Source organism: Orbicella franksi, chromosome 1 (genome assembly GCF_964199315.1).
Source record: "Orbicella franksi chromosome 1, jaOrbFran1.1, whole genome shotgun sequence".
In the NCBI taxonomy this organism is placed as follows: domain Eukaryota; kingdom Metazoa; phylum Cnidaria; class Anthozoa; order Scleractinia; family Merulinidae; genus Orbicella; species Orbicella franksi.
Window position 1 is genome coordinate 35,868,613 of NC_138145.1, and position 26,166 is coordinate 35,894,778.

The 26,166-nt window shown below is 38.5% G+C and overlaps 1 protein-coding gene and 2 pseudogenes across 3 annotated transcripts in view; 1 reads left to right on the forward strand and 2 right to left on the reverse strand.

Annotated features, from left to right (window-relative positions):
* LOC145479967 (uncharacterized) overlaps nt 1-26,166 on the reverse strand; it is a 331,443-nt pseudogene that overhangs the window by 223,760 nt on the left and 81,517 nt on the right. The window lies entirely within an intron of this gene.
* LOC145480041 (uncharacterized) lies at nt 1,269-24,672 on the forward strand (annotated as a pseudogene). The gene is made up of 15 exons (XR_014048495.1): nt 1,269-1,972; nt 4,118-4,348; nt 5,482-5,635; nt 8,194-8,381; nt 10,199-10,385; nt 11,636-11,847; nt 13,119-13,303; nt 13,656-13,736; nt 14,391-14,489; nt 14,718-14,807; nt 15,384-15,992; nt 16,177-16,388; nt 16,663-16,703; nt 16,870-16,966; nt 23,530-24,672. The product of XR_014048495.1 is annotated as an uncharacterized LOC145480041 (transcript).
* LOC145480409 (uncharacterized) lies at nt 2,228-10,161 on the reverse strand. The gene is made up of 3 exons (XM_081458690.1): nt 8,498-10,161; nt 2,621-2,794; nt 2,228-2,490 (listed from the first exon to the last, which is right to left on the reverse strand). Exons 1-3 carry the CDS (start codon nt 8,644-8,646, stop codon nt 2,253-2,255), a joined length of 561 nt encoding a protein of 186 aa, XP_081314816.1. The 5' UTR covers nt 8,647-10,161; the 3' UTR covers nt 2,228-2,252.

The window sequence follows — 26,166 nt, forward strand, 5'->3', positions numbered from 1 at the left end:
TTTAGCTAGGAATGCGCGTTTCAACCGGAAACGGGATATTTTCAGATTTTTAATAAGTGCTTTTCAGGGTTTGCTCGATTCTCGAGTGCTAGTAGGGGAACGAATAATCTAGGTTCCAGGTTGAAATGACCCTTTGTTAAAGAATGTCACTTGTTTATGTTTCATTTCTTTGTAGCCGAGATTATTTACAGATTACCAATGAGAAGAGCCGGGTGTTTGGCAAGTACTGTGGTCACATGACTGGAAAGACAGTTCTTGTATCTGGAAATTATGCCTTGATTAGATTCCACTCAAACAGCAAAATTCAAAACAGAGGATTTCTGATGGAGTTCTCAGCTGTTGTGCCACCCTGTAAGAAATGATAATTGATAATGAGTTTGATGCTTTTATGACTGAGATAATCGCTTTAAAACGTGTTGAGGCACAGAAGAGGGATATTTCTCCAACAACTATAAAACCAAAACTGATTAGAGCGAGTACGCATGTATCTGTATGAGTGACTGCTGGGGACGATAGAAGTTGATACAGATAATCAATCAATACAATGAATAACGATTGCACGATATCTATAGACATAGATAATGACTTTGAAAAACGATACAAATTTGAAATTTTGCAACACATGCTACAAAGCTTTGAATTCTCGAATTTTACCTCGAGATAGCCTCCCTTAAGACAAGTGAAATATGAGTGCCCAAGTGAGTGCCCAAAGGAGTTTTTATCTTGAACACGTAAGGAATAATTAACAAAAACTTTGTCCCCCTCCAGAAACTCGAAAGGCCTTCCATTCCTTGCTAAGTGAGATTACCAGGTTCAAGCTGCATGGGGTAGCCTGCTTAGGTGGCGGGATTTGTGAGCGAGTGATCCTAAGCTAACGAGTGAAATTTAACTTGACTCCTCGCCAATTCCCTCGTGGCTTTGCCACTCGCGTTCACTCTCGGTTTCGCCGCTAAAACCAAAAGCTCTTACGCACAAAATCCCGCAGCTACGCAGGCTAGCCATCGGGAGTTAGGCAGTTTTGGGGCAAGTCATGTGATACGTTCTAGTCCAATAATAGGAAAGTGTTCATGATATAAAACCCAGGACCCTTGTGTCGAGTGGTAGGGTCTCCGGGAAAAAAAGTTCACTTTTTTCATGTGGTCAGCTGTTAGCGACCTTTGAGGCCATATGAGTCCCGTGCAGAAGCAGATTCGACACCAAATGGTCAACTCCAAGAGGCGGGTTAAAATGACCATAGAAAACTAACTCGGAAATTCTTGTCCAATAGAATGTTTCTACTGCTATCGTATTTTCATGTAATTTCTGGTGATGTAAAAAAAGGTTTATTTTTTACTCTTAGCTGTTCCAGAACCTATCGCCTTCTACCCCTTGAATGCTCGCTATAAAGCCACAGAAAAAGAGAACAGGCAACTAAGGGGAACCCTGGGAGATGTTGCAATTACAAATGGACCCTACAACGAACCAGGCGGAGCGTACATGTTTTATGGCACTGTAAGCAGCTACATCGAGTTTCCGACTGGGGAGGGCCTGGGCGGTCGGTTCTCAATCACACTGATGTGCTGGGTTCAACCCGGAGGCCAAGATGGACCACTATTCAACTACGGATCTTTTTGTAACACTGTCTGTATCTCGATTTACAACGGCAAATTCAGATTCTCTACTCAAATCGTCAAACTTCAATCTTTTCAAACACTGGCTACTAATATAACAACTGAGGTTCTTCCAGCAGGAAAGTGGGTTCATGTTGCAGCAAGTTACGATCACAACAGCAGAAATAACTCGCTGTATATCAACGGACATTTGAGAGCCTGGCAAAACATTGGCACAGGTTATGAGGTTGTAACCGCCTCCCAGAGAGTTCGAATGGGGGTTAACGATGTTTCTAATAGCTATTTCAAAGGGAAAATCGCGGAAATGAAGGTGTACAATGTCGCACTGAACGAGACACATATACAAACATTGATAATACAAGGTAACTGAAAAACAATATGCACATTTTCTCGAAATCATTGTCTCGTTACCCTCCCCGATGATTTCCTTAGGGACGGACCATTAGAAAAGTGATGGGGGAGGGAGGTGGGGAATTTTCAGCTCACACGATTTTTTTTTCGCTTGCTGCTTGTGCAGGAATTTTGTTTCAGGTGAAACCCTCTGCACGAATTTTTTTTTTTTCAGACAAATAGTGCTTTTTTTGGAACAGTGAAATCTTGATTCATTATCCATGATTTTGTGCTTTATAAATTATTCTACACTCACTTGTAACAGATCAGAGGATACGGGCCACTTTTCAATGCAAAATCTTTCCGAAAATGTACACACAGTGAGAGAGGGAAGCCACTTGGAATGGACAGCTTCCCTGTGCATTTTTTCAGTCCCTGCCCTCTGGAATTCCTCTCCCACAGCCCATCATAATGATGCCATACTCCATTCACTAAAACAGCCCCTCTGTAGTGCCCTCCACTCCAAAATGTCGATCCAAAAAGAAAGTACCTATAGTAAAAGTGAAATATTCAAATAATTCTCAAAAGTTTTTTTAATTTTTATGGTGCTCTGTGATAACTTAAATGAACTTAGGCTTCACGTTACTTAAAAAAAAAAATAAAATAAATGTAAGACTCACCTTTCATGTGAGAGTTCCACATAGTCTGTTAGCTGGCTGCATTCTGTCAAAATGCCCTCACGGGTGAAGATGTCCACTGACATTAAAAGGAATGGTGGGATACATTTTGCACCTCCCTGAAATGTCCTTCTGGTGTTCGTGCGCATTCCAGCACAGTAGGATTGAATGGTTTGCCTTTGATGAATAAAAAAGGACATATGTATAAAGTACATTATCAAAAACATGCCAGAAATTGGCACAACATAATTAAAAATTAAATGTACATGTAACTGATTAATAAAACTAAGTCATTTAATGTCCAATTGAAGAAGGACTGGGGGCATAGCTGCCTTTATATATGTTGAACATTTACTCTGGTCAATTAATACAAGTTGTGCTTTTGAGCCAACAAAACACTTCCCTACTATTGTTGGTTATGACAGGTTCATGTACATTAAATTAAAAGAGAATTAGAGAGTTTTGTGCTATTTAGAGTTTACCGTTTTACCGATTTTGAAGTGTTTTGGTCGAGTACCATTCCGTTTACCGCTCACGATCAGTGTATGTTGTAGGTACACTAGCTGCAGTTTAAAACAAAATCAAGGATCTAATTGTCTCCTTTCAATAAGGAGAAAGTGATTTTTGTTTATTCATATTGTGCCTGGTAATATTGTTGGTTTCTGAATGGCATTTCTGGCTATTGTAGTATGAATTAATTTATGTCACGTTATATTTGTCATTTCATGCAGTGTGAGGAAAACACTTCAGTACACTGTTAGACATCTTTATTTATTAATAATAATATAGCAGGGCCTGGGGTAAGGCCCCAAGAATATTTTGAATAAGAATTATTTCTAATAGACACTGGCAAATTTTATATATTAAATAAAAGTCACAATTGGACCTTTCTTCTGCATGAGTTTTTTTTCTTTATCTTCTTTGCACAAATTTTTTTTTTTGGCATTTTCCCTTGCATGAATTTTTTTGGGGTTTTTTCCCCACCCCCCCCCCCCCCTCCCCATCACTTTTCTAACAGTCTGTTCCTTAGTTCATAAAACTCCCGTTATTGGACAACTTTGCAAGAGGTAACAGACACCCGTTTCAGGATACCACTTCGCAAAACAATGTCTCGCAGAGGACAAAAGAATGATTAATAGAACCAGAGAATATCGAGAGCAGACAAGCCTGTAAGAGTAAACGGATTTCGTAATTTCTGTTGTTTCACGTCGTCTGAAAATAAGTGTGCACGTACGTTCACACGCTAAAAGTGACACGCAGTATCTTTTTAAGGCTGTTGGCCACCTTTTAGAATTCTCTCATGGGTTGTTTTGAGCACGCACCTTGACCTTACTCCACAAATATAAATACATGTGTGCATCATTGTGTCAACTAAAACCACGTTTTGATGTAATCTGTGCCTCTCTAACAGCAAGATGTGATTTGTTTAAAATTAATGTTAGCAAGCATGGTCAGTCAATAAACATTAAGGGTAAAAGGCTTTTATTTCTAACCGATTAGTTCCACCAATGGTAACATTCCCAGCTGCTCTGTTAGCAATACAACGAGGCATGCTGTCATGTTCAGCCAGAGGAACTCCTCCAATATACACAGCACTGATACGGAACTCTACAGTACTGGTGAATACAACAAACACTGCAACCATCTGTCTGGACAAGGATGGAAACTACACCTGCCAGGCCATCAACCAGTATGGAACTGACATGAAAGAACTCCAAGTCAATTTCACAAGTAAGAGTTTTTTCTTGTCTAATCTCTCTTTTCTTGTCAAATAAAGTACAATGTTTGAGAGTCAGTCCCAGGTAAACTTCCGGAAAACGCCCTGTGATGGCCCTCTGGGTCCAATGCGCTAAGCCCCTGTACTGCCAAAACTGATGGGTTGGGAGCTATAACTTTAAGTGAAGCTTCATGCTGTCCATATTGTTATCAAAGAGTTCTTTCTGACTATTTGTTGGCCATAGCATCTCATGATTTAACTGACATCTTATGCAGTGATCGCACTTAAGGACATATCTTGAATGCCCTCAATCCTGACCATAACGTTTGAGACACTGTTATTTTTCCATAAAAACCAGAATCCAATTTACTCCCCCTCCCCCTCTGGACAATGCTTGGAGTCAGAAGTCAATGACTTGTAGAAATGGCCAAATAATTACTTCTAAAAGAGATTTTGTAAAATAACTGTACGCGTGCTCCCATTGATTGGTTGATAGGCGTGTTTAAATGAGCGTATATGTAAACACGGTTTCTCATCACGTTTTAGATTTGCACGTAGACACTTAGGCAGTTGAAAGAATTCTCAGCAGTTTTGCAAACCCTCGATCTGCATCTTGGGTTTGAGTAACTATCTGGAATTCTCTCGGCCCCTCATGTGTCTAGATGAGGCTAAACATGGGAAAAGTAGTTAATTGCTAAATCTAAAGCTGGATATCCAAACTCTGAAGATGTCCATGAGAACAGTTTTATCCCATTCTATACTGAACTTTATTATAATTTTTACAATCGAATAAAGTAAACATGAATTCTCATCCTTCAAGTCATATCAAGTTTGGTTTAAATTAAGCTGGGAGATTTTTTTGCTACAATCCCAGACAAAAGAGTTGGGACATGAACCAAGTTCTCCCTTCCCCCCCTTTCACTGTTGATAATCAGGTGATTTTTCCCTTTTTTGTTGGAGAAAACGCCATGTTTTCCAACATTGATTAGGGGGGAAGGGGGATACGTGATACAGCTCAAGTGTCCCAACTACTTTTGGCCGGGATTGTAGGTCTTTGTTAATAACTGTCCATTCTCCTAAAATGTCGGTTAAAATGTGCGTCTTGTAACGTTGAAGAAACATACGAAAACCGTCTTTGTATTAACAGAATATGGCCCAGAGATCGGCTTTCTGACCAGTGAAGGATATCCTGACAGCTACCCAAGGAATACGGACAATGTATCCACATATCCTATTCCAGAAGGCTGGTCGATGAACATTTACTTTCAGGATTTTGATGTGGAAGAAAGTAAACATTGCCTGTAAGTAATATAGCTGTGATGATTGAGTGTATCAGCTACATTTATCTAATGTGGAGTAGAGTCATGTGATGGCGTTACTCTTCGGATGAATTTCTATCTATTCTGAATCTATGCATTTGTCCAATTGGAACATAGCCTTATCAGCTGTCTTGAGCTTTATTTGTAAATACTCTGTTATTAGTGAATCTAAGTCCCTTTTCGATGGTGCCAATCATGTTTATTAGTAATAAGATTTTAGGAGTCTACTTGAATGGGGGACCGGAAATGTTTCTCTTGATCTGATAAACACTAAGTTCATTAATTTGCAGTACTCTTCCCCCCCGGGACAAAAGGCAGATATTTGCTCCAGGGGTTGGGGCATATGAAATATTACTCCTGCTCGGGGGCTGTGCTAAATTATAGTATAATCACAGGTGGCCCAAGATTCCAAATGAGCGTCCCTGTACATACAGTAGTACTCAGGTTATGCAACAGTCCAAATTTAATGATTTGTTCCAGACTTGGTTCCCGTGAGGTTTCTAAGCTGTTTTATTGCAATTTGGGAGGTTTTAGCTTCACTGCTTTGTCCTCTCTATATATTCTAAAAATCACCTAAATTGCAATAAATCGACCTGGAAACCTCAAGGGAACTAAAGGAAACACACACCTGAAGCAAGGTAAGGTTACCTTTATTCATACTTCTTCGTATTTTTTAGGCTTAAGAATATAACCATTTTTCCAAACCAAATCCTTAAATTTCGACTGTTGCATAACTTGAGCACTACTGTATGTACAGGGGCTTGATCAACCCGTTGTATGATAATAATTTGCAAATGCGTCCCTGTATTTCTAGGTTATCTTTTCCATTTCTAAACTGTTTTTGTTTCAAAATTTGGTCATTCTATTTCGTTGTTGTAAAGATCGCTTCGGGGAGGGAAGGGGGAGGGGTAGGGGTGGAGGTTCTTTACAAAGTTTTATACGGGGAGGCTCCGCCCCGAGGTCCAACCCCTGACAGTTTTTTATACCATTTTGACAGAAAAGGTACTCCTTTTGTATACTTTTAATTGAAAAAAGGTACCCCTTTCTTATGCTTTCATAACTGGACCGTATTCTGAATAAATCGCCAAAAAAGGAAATCTTGTCATTTTCATGTAGTCCGAAGCCGGTGTTTTAGTTAAATTCCTCTGGTTTGAAGAGCGTTTTGGAAAAGTACCGTTTTCGTGATGGATTAGTGTAAATGGTAGGCCTAACCACAGAAATACAGCTACGCTTTCAAATTTCACCGGCGTGGTGTGGATGAGACCTCGAAGAACTAAACGAAAAAAAGTGATTCAGCTTGAATGGACGCCATTTTAGTGTTGAGTGTTAAACTTTGAGGGTGTAAAATTCGCCAGGTGTTTTGTTCGCAAGTCTTAAGTTTTGCTATTTTTGTCAATTCTCCAAAATGCAAAAATACAGGCATGTGTAAATAAGTATGAACAGTTCTTTTCACGTGTGATCTCTAAATTTTCCTCGTCGCAGCTAGATCGGTTTAACTGTTAGCTGAGAATCGGATTGACCCTTTTCAACTTATTGCTTAGATCTGGGATCTGCAAAATTTTCTGTTTGGCAAAAACGGAAAACTGATAACTGAGATCCAACTACCCCATCAAGACACTCTACTTAGACTTAGTCGATTGTCTATACAAAAGCATATGTGGACTGTCCAAACTTTGGTACAATTTTGTGCATGTAAGCATACCTTCTTTAAGGCTTAGTGCTATAATGACTTTCTGTAAACAGTCAGCTGCACGTTTTGTATTATGTATAGTTACCTCTTTTCTGCTGGCTCGACAGATAATTTGCGCAGATATTTTTCGAGTTGCGTAGTATTTGAGAGCAATGACTGGAGTAAAATGTCCACTCATATTACCTGTCAAGCCATGGAATAAGGGATGTCATTTTCGACTGCATCCCTGCATTTGTAGGTTATGATTTTTTTTTATTTTTAACTGTTTTTGGTTCAAAAATTAGTCATGACAATTCCTCTTGTGCTCGAACACATCATTTTGTTGGGAGAGCACTCAAGAAGCTACAATCGGGGACATAATTAGTTGACACATTGTCTTTCAATAGTACTTTTAGTGCACCAAGTAACACGATTCTTTTTAACGCACAGTAAACTGTGGAAAAGACCTCGCTCCCCCATTCAGTGTTGCTTGTTTGTAGCTCAAGATCACAGCAGTTACCACAGAACACTGTTTGGGGGTGAGGGGTGTTTAAAGGACAAGCTAGGAGGGCAAAAAGAGATCACAGTGATGAAATAGGGGGTTAAAAGGGTAAATGTGTCAACAATTTTGTCGCCGATTGTAGTTTCCCTAGCTGTGCTGTCCCTCAAGCAGCTCTTATGCTTCTTCCCGCGTGCATCATAATTCGATAATGTACGCTAAAGCATGGAAATTCTTATTGCCAGGTAGTATCAGTAGCCATGGTAGTATGTAGTTTTTAATTATATATCTGATTTTTGGATTGCTTACGAGTATCATAAGTTACTCAGTTTTAGTGGTTTGGTGTGAAACATCATTTACTTTTCTTTGTAGCAAAGACTTTTTGAGAATCAACGACGGGATGGGCAAAGTACTTGGTTTGTATTGTGGTAACAAGACCGGTGAAAATCTTCTTGTGACAGGAGACAAAGTGGAAATAATATTTCGTTCAGACGGAGAGATTGAGCAAAGAGGATATCTGCTTAATTTCACTCTGGTTTCATCGCCCTCAGTTTCAAACGGTAAGTGGGACCATAAAGAAGCTGATGAAACTTGAAGAGTACACCAAGTTGATCTCCCACTTAAATAATTTCTAACATTTCATTTAAAGTTGACAGCTATTTATGATAATACATACGCAGCTTGTTTCGTCCCGGGCAAGGGACTCATCAGAGACCTTTCTGCTTGGCAAACTCGTTGGGCATCACACCCAAATTCCTGTTCACTAACAAAATGATGACAGGAATCTTGCCTTATATCCGTAAAGGATTCCTGACTGTATTTCATTTCCACAAGAAAAACTGGAACACGAGTTTTCTGCAAAACTAAGAACAATAGTGTGGTAAGAGACAATGTCTCTTGAGCATGATAATTTTCAATAGGCCATAATGAATGTAAACATTGTCATAAGAATTTGGCGTCTTTAGCCACAAGTTCTCGGATTCTCTTTAACCCTATCCAGACCAGGCTTTTTGGCTTTTTAAGGTCTTCTAATGACTGAAAACCAAGTAAAAATGTTATTAGATCAGACGACTAGGTTGAACAAAGAGGATATCGGTTAGTCTTCACTCTGGTTTCACCAGCCTTGGTTCCACCACCATTTTTTTTTTTTACTCGGGTGGGACGATAAAGAAGCTGATTAAGCTTAGCAAGTTCGCCTTTCTAGTTTATCGCCCTCCTCAAGCAGTTTAATGACTGGATCAAAGACCTTTACTGGTTAAAATAATATATTTGATATATGTCCAAAGACACAAGTGACAATGGAACCAAATTTAGCACACAGGTAGGTTTTAACGTCCTTAGCATTTTGAGGAAGATTTGGTACTTCTGACGGGTCACGTGACATATCACGTGATGTTTAGCGGAAAATAACAAATATTTGACGAATTATTGGCGGTTTTTAGCAAGATCGTTTAACAAGAACGAGTTTTAGATGCAGTTCAATTATTTCCATCCTCTCACATTTGGAATGACCGTCCAAGTTTTTGCAGAAAAAGGTTGTAGGGTCAAAGGTCATTATTTTTTCAAGAAAATTCGACTTTTGATCATTTGTATCTTCTAAAAACGAAATCAAGGAAGATCATGCCTAGCGTGGCAAGGTAGATAATTCAAATTTGCATAGAAAACGCTCATTTATTGATGAATACGTGTAAAATTGGCCAACAATCTCCGATTTACTAAGCTTTAATATAATTTTTTTAATGAAATGATAACGTTTAAAAGAACATTTAAAAGGCCATGAACCTGTGGCGTCTGAAGTCACAGGCTCGCAGATACTCTTGGCCCTATTCAGACGGGGCTAGTGGACTTTTTGAGGTCTTCTTTGACTGATGGGGGATCGGGGGGAAGGGGAAGGGGCTTTTGAGGCCAACACCCCGTTACTCTTGGAGTATTAAAGTCATTACTGACCATAAATCTTGTACGTTTTATAACACATCCCAAGCTTTCTTCTACGAGGACCCTGTCATAGAATGGATCTCCCACCTTGGATTTTTACTAAAAATGTTTTTACTAAATGCTGGAAAATTGCGAAATTTTGCTCTCAATATTTTCTCTTTTTTTACAGTCTATATCTTTCCATGTCTTTCATTTTCAACAGTACTAGTAGTCTCAATTATCATGAACTGTGGATAGCTGCAAGCGTGATATAATTAAAGCAAAACAGGACGACACGCTTTTTCATTTAGTAAAAAAATCCAATTTTACAAATTGGAGTTATGACTTCCTCCAATTATGGCAACCTTCGGAATGTTCATCATTCAGTTATTTCCAATGTAGTCCTCAAACATTATTTAAACTCCCAGCCACCTTAAGATAGAAATTTATTATCCTTTTTCAGTCCCTACGGAAAGGAATTCTGATGAACCAACACAAGAAACCGCTGGTCAACCAACACAAGAAACCGCGATCTCCAATGAAAGGATGATTTACATCTCATCTGGAATCGCCTTTATTCTGTTGCTGGTGCTATGTTTTATTGTAGGTTTCTGGTGCCACAGACGGTCTCGTCACAAGCGAATCAAAAGGTTATTCACTGTTGTTGTTACCTCATACTTAAGATGTAACATGATAAATTCGTTGGTTATTGCAAAAGTGGGACAATTAACAGAAGAGATTCTGAATGTTATAGCATTTTACAGCTAAAAGCTGCATCTATAAGTTAATTACAGCTGGTTCCATTCTCAGCAGGCGCTGTTTTGAGAAGTAATGGAGACCTTGCCTGTTTTTTGCGTAAATTTATTCACTTAACAGCAAAGAAAACCTTACTATTATAAATTGACCCTACATATATAACATATGCGTACCACAAGACAAACATAGTTTAACTTTGAAATATGATGTTCAGACAAGAAATCGGATCTGAAATGATTTGGCAAAATGATGGGAGACGGAGTGGCCCACTGGTTAGTTGGGGAGCAGTGGGGGAAAAAACAGAGAGAGAAAAAATAAAAGAGGAGTGTGGTACGTAGGCTCGATCATATTTCCAGCCATTTTGTGAGCCCGCGTTCCTTGCCCCTTGGGAGGAGGATAAACAACTGCATTCCCAAAACGGCTGAAAATTGAGCCTATGTGGTACGGGAAAGCCAGAGAACAATCGTTCACTCCTCTCACCAAGCCCCTCTCTCCTTCTTTCGCTCGCTATTTTTTGTGCTGTACCCCAACTAACTACCTAAGCGCGCTGGACTCGGGATCTGAAAATTGAGCCTATGCGGTACGGGAAAGCCAGAGAACAATGGTTCACTCCTCGCACCAAGCCCCTCTCTCCTTCTTTAGCTTGCCAGTTTTCGTGCTGGACGATTTGCTGTACCCCAACTAACTACCTAAGTGCGTTGGACCCGGGATCTGCTGGCGGTCCATGTTGGTACGTTGGCTAGGGTCACTGTGTTGTGGTCCTGAGTAAGAAATCTATTTGTGAATCTCTCCAGCTTAGGATATCAATTTAAAATGGATGACGCCAAAGTGCCAGGTCAACCTGAGGAAATGTGCGGCGGTAGCCTGCAATGGACTAGCATGTTATCTAGAGGAAATAACAATACCTCTCGCTCAAAAGCCAGGGTAGCTTTGATGGTATATGCTTAACTGCAGTCTTTACCATTGCAAAACTTGGTATCCAATTTGGAACTTATTGGCAGAATGCAGAATGGCTGAGTTCAATGCCAAGCTCTAAGACGTTCATCTTTTAAGCAGCAAGATTTAAGTAAAATAATAGCGTACTGTGCTATACTACTTGATAACAAGTCTTTTTGTGATAAACTATTTTCCCATCGTTCCACAGATTAGCTCGTTCAGCTCGCGAAATTATTGCGTTTGACAAGTGGGAACTTCTTCCCGAGCAAATAGAACATAAGGAAGAGCTGGGTCGAGGAGCGTTTGGTGTGGTTTACAAAGCAACTCTAAAGAGACGAGTTGGAATAGAAGTGTTTGACACTGAAAAAACCCTGAAGCCCGAGGAGCCATGCCAGGTGGTTGCTGTTAAAGAACTGCAAGGTAATTGCAATCATCATGCAAAATCATGTATAAAAGGGCGAATCGTTACACAACTTGCTAATTGGGTAGGTCCAGTGTCTTTAAAATACACCCGAAAGAGATTTTTAAAATTCACAGTGATATGCAAATACTTATGCATCAGTCAATTCCAGCAGTCAAATGATGCGATCTTCAACACAGATCTTGCAAGCTTAAAATGCAATGCATCATCATTTAAAATGTCTTGATTCTTCATAGGAAAAGTAGCCTGTGAATACAGGCGCCTATCATTGCTCGTGGCTGGGGACACATCGGCTGCAATCCCAGCACTGTTTATTAATATTATAATGAATTTTCCAAAAGCTTCCTGACTTTTTCGTTGTTAAAAGGCTTTGAAATAGGTTTTAGAGCAGTACAAATTCCCGTACTGTTGTTCTTGAAGTCTTACCGTTGCATTAAAATACTGAACAGTTGAACGTTTTATTTACTGATTAATAATAATTATATAGATTTAGGCCAGCCTAAAAGCGTAGCTCCCGGGCCGGGTTGTTCAGAGCCCGCTTAAGCTAACCCAGGAAAAGGTAGAATTTTGATTTGAGTTTTGTAACTTTGCGGTGAGGTTTTCTGTATATTGTTTGGCCTTCTGTTTTGAGTTTTAATAACCACCATATACACAAAACAAAGCAGTAAAAAGCATTTGTATAGAAGAAAAAGTTATTATTCGGTTAACTTTTAATCCTGGGCTAGTGTTAACCGGCTTCCGAACAATCCTGCCCTGTTTTCAACAAGTGAGCCCACACTCCAATCCAAAACCAGCACTTGGTCAGCAGTCAACTAAGAAAAAAGGGACCTCATTGAACTGTAAACTTAAGCCCGTGATATGGTCACGTGATACTGGTCAGTGGATACCTCATTTTGACAGGTGTCAATTGATCATAAGATGGATGCCTGTTCAGATCAGTCGCATCTGGTCTTTTGCAATCAGATCACAAGTTGTATCTCCCCAGTCTTAAGCTTGAGGTGACATTACGAATGACACAACTAAGCCATTTCCCTTTATAGTGTGGATATAATTAAAACAAATCAGCCATAAAATGTTGTTTTCATGTCCCATTATTCCTGTATTGGACAGCGGGTAATCCTGAGCATGAAACGCAATTGAATTTTCTGTCGGAATGTACTCAGACTGTGACTGAAGCAAAGCCTAATAGATGGCTGATTGATTTTTGAATCTGGTTTTAAAATGTTATATTCGTAGCAAATAGGAATTTAACTACATCATTTGTGTTTAGATGATCCGAGCAAAGAACAAAAAGAAGAGTTCTTGCAGGAAATAGAACAGATGAAGCTGTTGGGTGCACACCAGAATATTGTATCCCTGGTTGGTTGTTGCACTTTGCAGGAGCACAAGTTCCTGGTGATAGAGTATGTTCCGTTTGGTGATCTGTTGCAGTGGTTACGATGCAGGAGGCGATCGGTAAGACGTTTTTCAAAGGAATATTTAATCAATTTGATGTTGCCCCAAGTGTTTTGTAGTAATGAATTTCACGGTAACTCTTTTAAAGGACAGTGAGAGTGACTTCACAAGATAGTTTGTGCTAATTATATGTGGCTCTTGCCAGTCTATCAAAGCTCACAGTTTAACATGAAGCTATAGGATTTTCAATGGCTAGATGTCTCCCAAGTAGGCTGTGTTGGGTTCTAAATATAACAAAATTTCCAGTTAATAAAAAAAAGTACTATTCAGCCATCATCTTTAAACTTAATTGCCTCCACGTTTAGACCAACCTGGTAATTTGACCTAATGGTGTTCATAATTTGTACTCTAGATCAATCGAAACCAAGGCACTGGGGGTAACGAGGAGAAGAAATGTTACGAAGACAAGGAAATATTTAATGCTCAAAAAGAAGTGAGTGAATGTGACTAATTGCAAGTAGGTGCCTTACATTAAACCCTATTCTGACGGCAGATATGTCAGTTTGAACTTCAAGAATGTGAGTGGTGTGATGGAGTTGTGACTAAAAGTTCTGAGGCCTTTGACTCCACCAGTATGTAACTTGAGGGATGGGGAATGTTTTATAGTGTATCTTGTGTATCTGCAATCAAATATCTAAGGCTTAAATGGAAATATTCTGTCAATTGATATGTCACATAGCTGACTGCCAGGGTGTATTGATCGGTGAGGAGGGGGTTAGTAGGAGAATTGGTGGTGGGTTGGATGATGGAAGGAAGGAAGGAAGGAAGGAAAGGAGAGAGAGAGGGAGGGAGGGAGGGAGGGAGGGAGGGAGGGAGGGAGGGAGGGAGGGAGAGGGAGGGAGGGAGAGAGAGAGAGAGGGAGGGAGGAAGGAAGGGAGGGAGGAAGGGAGGGAGGGAGAGAGAGAGAGAGGGAGGGAGGGAGGAAGGAAGGAGTGAAGGAAAGAAGGAATGGGGTAAGGACGAAGGGAAGGACAAATGATTGAATGAATTAGATGAACGAACAAAGGAATGGGCGAGTGAATGTATAAAAATATCAATATGAATTACATTATGTAAAATATTTAACTTATAATGCGTATTTTATCAGGGAGAAGGAGACCTTCAGGATGAAAATTGGGCCTTGGCTATTCCTGGCGGTTTCCAAGGTAACAAAGAAATTGCCAAAACCTCTGGACAGCTTTCTCAGGTACATGTCAGACACAGCTTGAATACTACTTTACAATATATTATCGTCAATCTCGATATAATGCTGTAAGCAAAGATTCTCTTCAAATTTGTTTTGGAAAAATACTTTAGCCCTGACGTCAAAATTTCAGTAGGAAAGTTTGAAGGCGTATTTCATTCTGCGTGAAAAGAAAAGCTGACAGATGTAAGAAAAATATTAAAACGTGATCAGTTTAATGCATTTAAATAGCAGGATGGAGGTATGGATGGCAGATATGGACTAGAGCGTTTAGATGCTACTTTAAAGTCATCAACCCTTTTCGCTGAGAATCTTGCTGAAGTAAGTAGCTGAAAAGCGAAAGTGTTTGCTTTTTTATTGTTTATTTCCATGGCAGTTTTAGCTCCTAAAGCTACATTTTGTGAAGATTATAACATGGAATTGTTATTTGGTATCTACAAACGTAATGTACATGTAAGGTAATCAAACTTCAATGTTTATTTCATTGGTAGTCATGTGCCAAATATGCTGAGATTAGTTATGTCAACATAGCCAAACTGGCAGTGAAAATCAAAAGCATTAGATATCTTCTAAAAGGTATGATGATGTATTAAAATGCTAAAGCTAGAGCAGTAGTGGAAGAAATGTAAAAAACAAACACTGAAACCAAAATTAAACTGAGAAAAAATGTCACAATTTGGGCATTGTAACCTGTCAAAACAATTGTATAGCAAGCCCAACTTCGACATATTACTACAAATGTTTTCTAATCAATATAAGAAAAACTCACAAAGTTTAGTGTTTTTATTGCGCTGCATTAGGTTTGAAATAAGCACGGCAAATAATTTATAAGCGCTTAGTTTACTATCATTACTTGTTAGGTTATATTGATTTCTTTTTCCTGCCTTTTTTATTCAGGAAAGAAGTAATGATTTATTGGATCAGGAAAACATCGAACTGATGCCGATACCATCGACCTCACAGGAAAACAGCAACGCTGCCGCCATATTGATATCAAGTGAAGATATAGGTGATGATGATGATGATGATGATGATGAGGGCGAGGAAGAGGAAGAAAACAGCAACTATTTACTGGATCAGCAAAGCATGGAACTGCTGCCGATGCTATTGACATCACAGAGAGACAGCAACCCTTCCACCATATTGATATCAACTGAAATTACTGATGATGACGATGACAAAGAAGAAGATACTCTGGATCTCAAAAGAATGGAACTACTGCCAATGTCAGCGACATCACAAGGAAACAGCAATGCTTCCGCAATACTGATATCAATTGAAAATGTTGATGATGATGACAATGAAGAGGAAGAAAACAGTAGCAATTTTCTGGATCAGAAAAAAATAGAAGTGCCACCGATGCGATCGACATCACAGGGGAACAGCAACGATTCCACTGTGTTGATATCAACTGAAAATACTGATTATGATGATGACGACGAAGAAACAAACAGCTTTACTACTCAAAAGCTGTTTTCCTTTGCTTGGCAAATAGCAAAGGGAATGGTAGGTATTAATATAACTACCTAGAAATCAGATAAAGTATAACAATACTTTTTAGTAGTGACACTGAATATCTGACTAACAAAAAAAGAAAAAAAAATGTCTTGTGGATAAAGTACCATAATCAGCTATAATCCTTATTTCTAGAAATAAATTCTTGCTCTTTAATTCTTACATGATTTTTTAGAATCATCTTGCAGAGAAAGGCTTCATTCATCGTGACCTTGCAGCTCGTAATATTCTGGTTGGCAGTGATAACCGAGTCAAAGTGTCGGACTTTGGGTTGATGAGACAAATCTACGAAGACGTGTACAGTGGAAGGAATACAAAGAAGCTTCCTGTGAAATGGATGGCCCCAGAATCAATTAATGACAGCATTTACACCATCAAGAGTGATGTGTAAGTCAATCCTTCTGTGTGACGGCAAAGCCTTCTTCTTAACCCTCAGATGCACACATAGAGAAGTACAACTTGTTCTTTCAAGGATTTAGTTTGTATCATCGAGTTATGATAGCGGGAAGTGTGGAGAGCAGGAAAGAAGTGTAGAAATTGCTCATGGGACACCTTGTCATTATAACACATGGACTAAAAAGAGAACTCCTTAAAATCTTAGTCATGTTGAGTACATGTAATTACAAAACAGCACTTATTTATGTTTTATATTTTCATATAGCTGGTCCTTTGGCATACTTCTTTGGGAAATGGCCACCATGGGTAAGTTAAACATAAATTGTTATTTTTTTATATATATATACTAAATTCTTTTTTCCTTTAGTTCCAAAATTTAAGTCATTACTTTCTTATGAGACAATAATGTGTGCTTTGTGTTTTCTCGGTTTGTTAACTTGCCATTTTATGACTTATTTTGGATGCATTCCAGGAGGTGTCCCTTATCCCACGTTAACCAATCGAGAGCTGTGTCAACTTTTGAAGACTGGTTATCGCATGGAAAGGCCTGACATGTGTTGTGATGAAGCGTAAGTGATTAAATTAGCTGGGTTTCAATTGTCTTTCTGGAATAGAACTGATACATGAGAACAAGCAACTATGTCAAGAGGCAACCATCCTAACAACTGTTAATGCTGCTGCTAACATTAGACAAGAGGCACATGTGAAGGCAGCGAGTAGCGGTGAAGAACACATTCAATCTGCGGACACTCCAATTCGCTGTTACAAGAACAACCAATGTAATGGACCAGAAGATTATCACTTTCAGTAGCTTAAATTAAATTACCTGGAAGTACATGCATCAGTAACATGAACTATACACATCCAAATTTTCACAGGATTTGTCTAAACCCTTGCAATACTGTGATTTAGAAAATAGCCCAAAGAAGACGCAAACACTGATTGGTTTGAAATTGTGTTGCTATTAAACAATTAGATTATTCGCTCGAGATTTCCAGGGCTCAAAATAATTTTCAGACCGTGACTGGTCATGTTGAGGCCAAAGTAATTTCAGCTTGGTGTTCTGATCCATCAAGCTCTGATCCTTACCCCGACAACAGACGAGACCAGAACTCTTCATCGGCAGTGTAACCGGGTTTATTAAGAATAAATGTTTTAGGTGAAACGAGAAAGCATCTTGACTGGAGCGCACAACTACAAAGATATTTTATGCTAATCACATGGCGTACTATACCATGATGCACCACGAACGATTACAATGCTCTTCTATGAAAAACGTGTCACGCAATGAGTTATGCGTGACAAAACACTTGGTCACATCTTGTTTGAGATCGATCAAGATATTGAAAAAGAAATTGAGTAATGTTGGTCTAATTAAACCCACAAATATAATTTGTTTGTTCCAGTTGTTGCTAGGCTGTTTAAAAATTGGCTTAATACAAAGAAAAGCTTAAAACTTATCCAAAGATAGCCTTGGCAGGGCTCAGCAGCTCAATGAAGTGGCACGCTGTCAGTGGAATTCTTGCCATCTGCCAAAGAAAAAGTATTGAACGGATGCAATTATTATTAATGATGAAACTTCGAATTTTTTGATGGGTATATTTATTGAATTGCATGAGCTGTTTTGACCCCTTTGATGTTCTACAAAGTATTTATATCCATCAAAACCGAAATGAAACCGAAGATGCATCAGCAGATCCTAATTTTGGGCTTCAGAAATAACTGGGAAAACAAATATGGCCAAAGAAGAAGTTTCTGTTTCCTAGATTCTCAACAAATCATCCTGTTACTATGAATACGGCTACAGTTACACAACAAGTTCTGGGAAGTTTCTTAATGATGTGACTAAAATTAAGTTGTAAAGTGTTAGAAGCCATAAAAAAATCTAAACTCTGTTGTAGTTTAGAGAGAGTTTTCGTTCAAGAAGAACTAATGACCATCATTTGGTAGATTTTACCACTGATAGTGGGTAGATTTTGGTCAATTGTGCTAAGCAACGAGTTGAGAGTGTCTCAAATTTTATTCGTGAACAAAATAACTTTCCAGATACAGATACTGATAAGGCCTTCACTGGTCTTTCTTGTTGGTACATAATTATTTTTGTCCGTTTTGTAAAAGTAACTTTTATCGGTTGGTTCTAAATCAGAAACTAGGTTCGTGCTCAATGTTACATTTAAGACTTGATGGAAACAAAGCAGATGCAAAATGCATGTTTTGATGTCCCGGAGTCCCATAGTGTCTAAGTTGGAAACAACTTGACAATTGAGTGAAAAGTTTCGTTTTGGCGTCGTTTGTCGATTTTTGTGCAGTAAAAGTGAAAGAAACGACAAATATCTTGACATCTGTAGAGCATTACATTTGAAATAATTACGCCAACAAAGAGAGGTCCTCTGTGCAAAAGTGTGACAGTCAGGCAAATCTTAAGTATCATGAAAAGCTGAATCTGATCGGATTCCCCTTGCCGTACAGAAAACCTCTGCTGTTCGAAAGACTGAATAGTTTGAATTCTGAATTGAAAACCTCTGCCTTTGTAACAAGTGAAAATGTTTTCAAACGGATAGCAGCAGTTGTTCGAATGGCTGAATATTTTTCTAAATGGATAACCCCAGCCGTTCGAATGGCATTCCTATTGATCTTGAACACATGACAAACAGCAAGCGAACAATTTTTAGCCGTTCCAACAGATACCTGTTGGTGTATCTTTTCATGTGAGAAGACATCATAAAAAAGAGATTCAAAATCTAAGATTTACAGTCGATGATTTGATTGTTTATTCAAGAATGAACAATGTGACTGACCATCTCAACATGACGTGACCAGTCAACATGACCGGCGAGTGAAGTTTTTGGCCGGCCATTGCCTTTGACCGGCCGTTATTTTCAGCCCCGGATTTCTATGCATGATAGTTGAATAATGTAATTGTTTCAGTATAAATCTATTAGTCGTTCAAAACTATACATAGTAAATCCTCTTCATAGACACTTAGAAACGGCTGTCATTGGAGCCTTCATGTCCTAATTGGGCCGGTGCCATGGTGTTTTCAGACCTTGAGCTATTTTTGGAATTACCGTTGGCACGAAAATGTGACATCATCAGCCACGCCTCATACCTGCCCCCAAGTTGAACCAATAAGATCTTCTTGCTGTACTGTTTAGTTATTCAAAATGGCAGACAAACTGAACTCATCGTCCTTGGAATTTTCCGATACAAGTTCCTCTTTTCTTGATTCTTCTTCGGAATCAACTGTTTTGGAAAGCGAAGCTGAGGATAGTGACGAAGAAACAGCTGGGGCTGAATACAAAAGTTCTGATAGTCAATGGAGAAAAACACCAAAGACAAAAAGTAATGGTTAGAGTAAGCTTGCATCCAAAACAAAATCGCTAAATAAGCAGGAAATGGAAGAATTATCATTATGGGTTATTTCTGACGAAGAGGTTAAGAATGTGGAAAGCGAATTACGGCTTATCCACGAGTCTTAAAGTTCGCGATGAAGGAAATTTAACTTTTCCAAGAGAAAAGGTCATTTGATCCTTCAGACCAAGAAGTGTTGTAGTTGAATTTCCTTCCAATGTGAAAACTTTCTTTTGCTCCAAACAATTTGCATGGTTGCTGGCCACGTGATTGAAAACACTCTATACCATAGTTCTACTGTTAATTAATTAAAATACTTACTTTGGCCATTTGTAGTAGCCAATGAAACCCCTGAATGATTTTATTAGCCAATCACAAAGGACAAAGACAATGCAAAGAACCAATCAAAACTCAAATGAATACATGTAGCCAACACGAAGTGCAAAAAAGTGTGTGCAGGTACACGTGAGTCACGTTGGTTTTGATTTCATCTTTGATATTTGGATGAAAAAGTGGTGCAAGGTGTTGAAACCAATGAGTGGGAAGGCTGTGTTTTCATCAATAAAACACACTGGGGCTAGTAATGACACAGGTTTCATAAAGGGCGGGACACCAGGCAAATTGACCGGCTGTAAGGATGATTCTGCCCGTTGATATAAAACCACTCTATGCATATTAGTCTTGAAAACAAAGCCAGTTGTTGTAGAGGTCATAACAGACTGATAGTAATGTTATGTTATGAGTACATGTATCACAAAATAAAAATGAAAAGCAAAAGAAAAAAAATGTTAAGTTAATAAAGACGGTGAATTTTAAGCTCAGTAATGAAATGTGAAGGTGAATTAATCAACATGACACGAGCGTGGGACAAAGAAAAATTCTGAGTCCCCGACAGGAATCGAACCCATGACCTCCCGAACACCGGGTGGGCGTTCTGTCCACTGAGCTACGAGAACTCATGGAGAGCAAGGTCATTTTACTGAGTTCATATATGACAGGTGTCCTTTATACTGTTAGGATCAACGCTATCGAAGTCATCGTGAGTAGTGATAAGTTCCTAAAGATGGTGAATTTTAAGATCGGTAATGAAATGTGAAGGTGAATTAACCAACATGACACAAGCGTGGGACAAAGAAAAATTCTGAGTCCCCGACAGGAATCGAACCCATGACCTCCCGAACACCGGGCGGGCGCTCTATCCACTGAGCTACAATGACTTTGATAGCGTTAATCCTAGCAGTATGCTGGACACCTGTCATATATGAACTCAGTTAAATGACCTTGCTCTCCATGAGTTCTCGTAGCTCAGTGGATAGAGCGCCCGCCTGGTGTTCGGGAGGTCATGGGTTCAATCCCTGTCGGGGACTCAGAATTTTTCTGTCCCACGCTTGTGTCATGTTGATTAATTTACCTTCACAAAAAAATTGTTCCTACGGTCTTATTGAGATACTACAACATAATAAAATAATTATAATTAACCATGCCACGGGATAGTACTGGAGGGTAGTGGACTCGGAACAAACAACTGAGAGCCATGATCTTGAGTACAGTCCCAATAGGTAAGTATTTTATTAATGCAGTCATATATATGAAAAAGCTGGGATAATTCAAACATTACTGCTACTAATTTATACCAATTTCCAAAGAGTCCATTTGTCAAATTTGTTCAAAAAAGTAAATAAACTTTTCTGAAACTTGCTCAAGAATTCAAAAGACTTCTTCTCACAAACCAACAATTTCCAAAGATAAGAAAATGCTTCAGCTAAATTGTCAACTGAAAATACAAGATGCTCTCACCAGGCTGTTAGTTCTAGTTAATTCTTACTTTTGATACTAAACAATAGTTGGATGAGGTTTTTGTGATATCCAGAATATATTAATAATCAAGGCATGTTTTTGCTTCTTCACTGATGGCAAGCAACACAAAGTGTGGGACCTTGACATGATTACCCTTAGAAATCATGCGCTGCTGTCATACATGACGTGATTACCCGTGTCTTTGACATGATTATTGTATAATTTGCAGCTAGATGATGTCGCAGGTGCTGATTTCAAAAATTCACTGTATGCTTACGGCCAATCAGAAAAGAGATAGTGAGTTCAATGTATAATTAATTAGGTATTGTTTTCATGTACCTGTAATATCTACCATATTAGCCCAACATACTAAAATACTGGAATGGTTATGAGGCCTGGTAGAATAAAACAAAGGAGTTCTGCATTATACTTGAAGAATTTAATACACAGAAATGGAGGTGGGTAGCCTCATAAATAGGTTGAAACTTGTAGAAGTTGTGGTACTGGTTTGTACATATACATTAAAGATCCTTGACAAGAATTATAAATTTTAAGCTCTTTATTTAAGCTGAATAATTGCAATGCAAAAGGAACTGCATATAGTTTTTGAACTGGTGAAATACTGAGTAAGTTCTACCAAAATAGAGGCCGTAGCCAGCAATGAACCATGGAAATCGGGTCATAAATAACAGGCTGACATGATGGCTGGCCTTTAACTGACTGGCCCTTTAAGTCAAGGAATTTAACCCTTACGTTTTGATACCAGTGCATACAACTCCAGTTTAGGTCGCAGCATTTCATCAGCGTCGACTATTTTACCGTGCATCTTTAAATCTCTTTCACTCCTTTTTTATTGATCCTTGTATTGGCTAATTTTGAGGTAAGTTCTTTAAATATGCCGCCAACAATTTCATCACTTGTACATTTGCGGTTTAGTAACGTGGCAATAAGAACCCTTAAGTCAGTCTCTAAACTTTCTTTGTTTTTTATACAGTTCTGACACATGCCCAGAAACGTTGATTGATACTTGCGCAAGTTGTTGACAGCTGAGAATTGTCGGACTTCTTTGTCCACTGAATGCTAGATAGGATTGAGTTCTTCTCTCGGAAAAGTTAAATTTCCTTCATCGAGATTTTTAAGACCTGTGGATAAGCCATAATTCACTTTCCACATTCTTAGCCTCTTTATCAGAAAAAAAAAAAACACGCAATGATAATTCTTCCATTTGCTGCTTATTTAGCGATTTTGTTTTGGATGCAAGTTTACTCTTACCATTAATTTTTGCCTTTGGTGTTTTTCTCCGTTGATTATCAGAACTTTTGCATTCAGCCCCAGCTGTTTCTTACTCTCCATCCTCAGCTTCGCTCTCCAAAACGCTTAATTCGAAAGAAAAATCAAGAAAAGAGGAACTTGTATCAGAAAATTCTGAGGACGATGAGTCCAGTACGTCCGCCATTTTAATAACTAAACAGTACAGCAAGAAGATTTTTATTGGTTCAACTTGAGGGCAGGTTGGAGGCGTGGCTGATGATGTCATATTTTTGCGCCATTAGAAATTCTAAAAATGACTCAAGGTGTGAAAACGCTGTAGCACCGGCCCAATTTGGAGATGAAGGCTCCATGTGATATGCTCCTGTAAAAGCTAATAAATACTAATAATGAGAATTGGTCTAGTTATAAAATTTTGTTATAAACAACTAATCATTGACATAGCTTATCATAAGATTTACTGATGATACATTGCTGGGCACGATCCAGGATGCAATTTGTCATGTTAATTTCTTTTTCACATTATTTTGGATCCCAATTAATTATTGAAAAATTTTTGTTGTGCATCTTGCTCCTCCATGCACCTATACAATGTCGAGAAACTGATTTAGCATTGTAATGTATTTCAAGTTAGCTTTGACAAATATTGTAGATTGATCGGTTTTGTTCCGCAATGCAGTTATTTAACTTTTTGTCATCTTTTAATCCATGATAGATATGAACTGATGTCTGAGTGCTGGAATGAAGATCCATCCTCTCGTCCCAGTTTCTCAGAGTTGATTGACCAACTGGAGGTGATCATGACGAGGAATGTACCATATTGTGACTTGAACAAGCATGATGAGTCACGCTCCTACTACAACCTGCCCGCTAAAGTTGATGAACACAGCGGATAAGAAAACGACAGAAAGTTCTAGAGGATAATGCACTATGGACGAGGACTTAAAACTTTAAGGCCATATTTAACTTTAAAAACGAAAAGAAAAATTACCACATAATTATGCATGTAACCCAGACTTCAATCTTAGAGAGATCAACTGGTAGTTGAGACAAACTCAGGAATTGCGCAGATAACCATCTTTTGTCAAATATTACAAACAAAACAAATATAAGCCTTGTCTCTGTCCACTTCTCAACTCATATCCATTCAATGTTGTCTTAAAATGCTGGTAATACATGAGATGTAATAATTTTTAGATAAAAAGAGAGAAAAAAAAACATCATTAAGGAGGAGGAGGCGGGAAAGATAGAAAGGTAGCTAGCCCTTGTTAGATCTTTTCTTGTCTCAGTAGTTCTATCAAGGACAGTTATTTAAACATAAGCAAGTAAAGTTATGAAATAATTTGAAACATGTACCTATGCCTCGATGTGCTAGTTGTGTACGATGCTAGAAACTGAGCTCGGAAGCAGTATTGAAAATGGAGGTGCATTAATCATGTTAACATTGCTAGCTGCTGGTTGCCTAACCAGTTGACTATTGACATTAGTAAAGAAAAAAAGCTTAATTTGAGACTGCTACATATCTTGTTGTAGCTAATTGTCTGCCAATGTGCTGGTTTAAACTTAAATATATTAAAATATAAGTTAATTTTACCTGTGCCGAGTCTGACTTTATTTGTTTGTGGTTGTGGTCGCCATTGAATATGCGGGGACGGGTGTGAGGTCTAGAACCAAATGGATGCAGGAACTGGAATAACCGAGGACCATCGGAGGACATGGCTATAAACAGTGCAGAGCAGCTGGCATGAAGAGCAGTGAACTCACAGGTTAACAAACAGGGGGTAGACATGAGAAAGGACGCAGGAAAGGCAAAACAGACATCAGTAAACTACTTGTGAGGGCAACTGGTTCTCACTGGCTGGCAAAATTTTTTGAACTGAACTTTTTATAAGAAAAATGTTCCTGGACATGGTCAAAACAGACGGGCAGAAACGTCTTTACAACCGGTCAATTGGCCTGGTGTCCCGCGTTTAATGAAACCCCTGTCATTACTATGGTTTTGGTTTTATGATATTTGATATAAAATGACTCTATGCATATTAGTCTTGAAAACAAAGCCAGTTGTTATAGAGGTCATAACAGACTGACAGTAATGTTATATTATTAGTACATGTATCACACAAAATAAAAATGAAAAGCAAAAAAAAAACAAACAAAACCTCTTCTTACAGTCTTATCGAGATGTTGCAACATAATAGCATAATTATAATTAAACATGCCAAGGGATAGTATTGGAGGTTAGTGGACTTGGAACAAACAACTGAGAGCCATGTTCTCCGGTACAGTCCCAATAGGTAAGTATTTTATTGATGCGGTTGTATAAATGAAAAAGCGGGGATAATTCAAACATTACTGCTACTTTGTGAGCTTTTTTAAACCAATTTCCAAAGAGTCCACTTGTCAAATTTGTTCAAAAAAGTAGATAGACTTTTCTAAAACTTGCTCAAGAATTCAAAAGACTTCTTCTCAAAATTCAACAATTTCCAAAGATAAGAAAATGCTTCAACTAAATTGTCAACTGAACATACAAGATGCTGCCACCAAGCTGTTAGTTCTAGTTAATTCTTACTTTTGATACCAAACAATAATTGGATGAGGTTTTTGTGATATCTAGAATATATTAGTAATCAAGGTGGAGGTAGGGGTTATCAGCCTCAGCCTTCAGCTGATAATCCTTACTGAGACCTTGATTACTTTGGATATCACAAAAACTGAATCTAGTAATTGTTTTTTCCTACATAAGGCCATCCCCTTTTTTTTTTCGTTTATTGTCGAATAAAAATAAATAAATAAATATACATTTATATAGCGCCATTTTCCAGGTCAGGCATTTTCTGATTTTGGGTCGGTCGGTCAGAAAAGGAAAAAAACAAAAATTAAATTGGAAAAGGAGTCTGGAGCTAGGAGGCCCGGTACCTCAGCATAATATCCATGGAGCCTGGAAACAACAAGGTGTGGTTATAAAGTCAACATGGTGGCAATGGAGGAAGGAAAAATCAACATCGTTGTTAAAGGGACACAGTCAGCTTTGGGACCGCGCTGACCTGGACACTAGTTTTCTCACTTTGAAAAGAAGCTAAAAGAGTTCACCTCACCCTGAAATCAAAGTTACGCATCGAGTACATCTAGAAATCCACCTCAATTTTCGCAGTGTTTCGCTAGATCTTCAATCTTTTACTGAAAAACATGTTTTTGAGCGTGCTTTTGCTCATCCTATGATATTATTTTATCATGCTTGGTTAAAAACAGTATGGATTGCATATCTGTTATATGTAAATTAGCTATGAAATGGTATCTAATGCACATGTGCACCAGCTGACTGTGTCCCTTTAAAATCAAACGAGAACAGGGA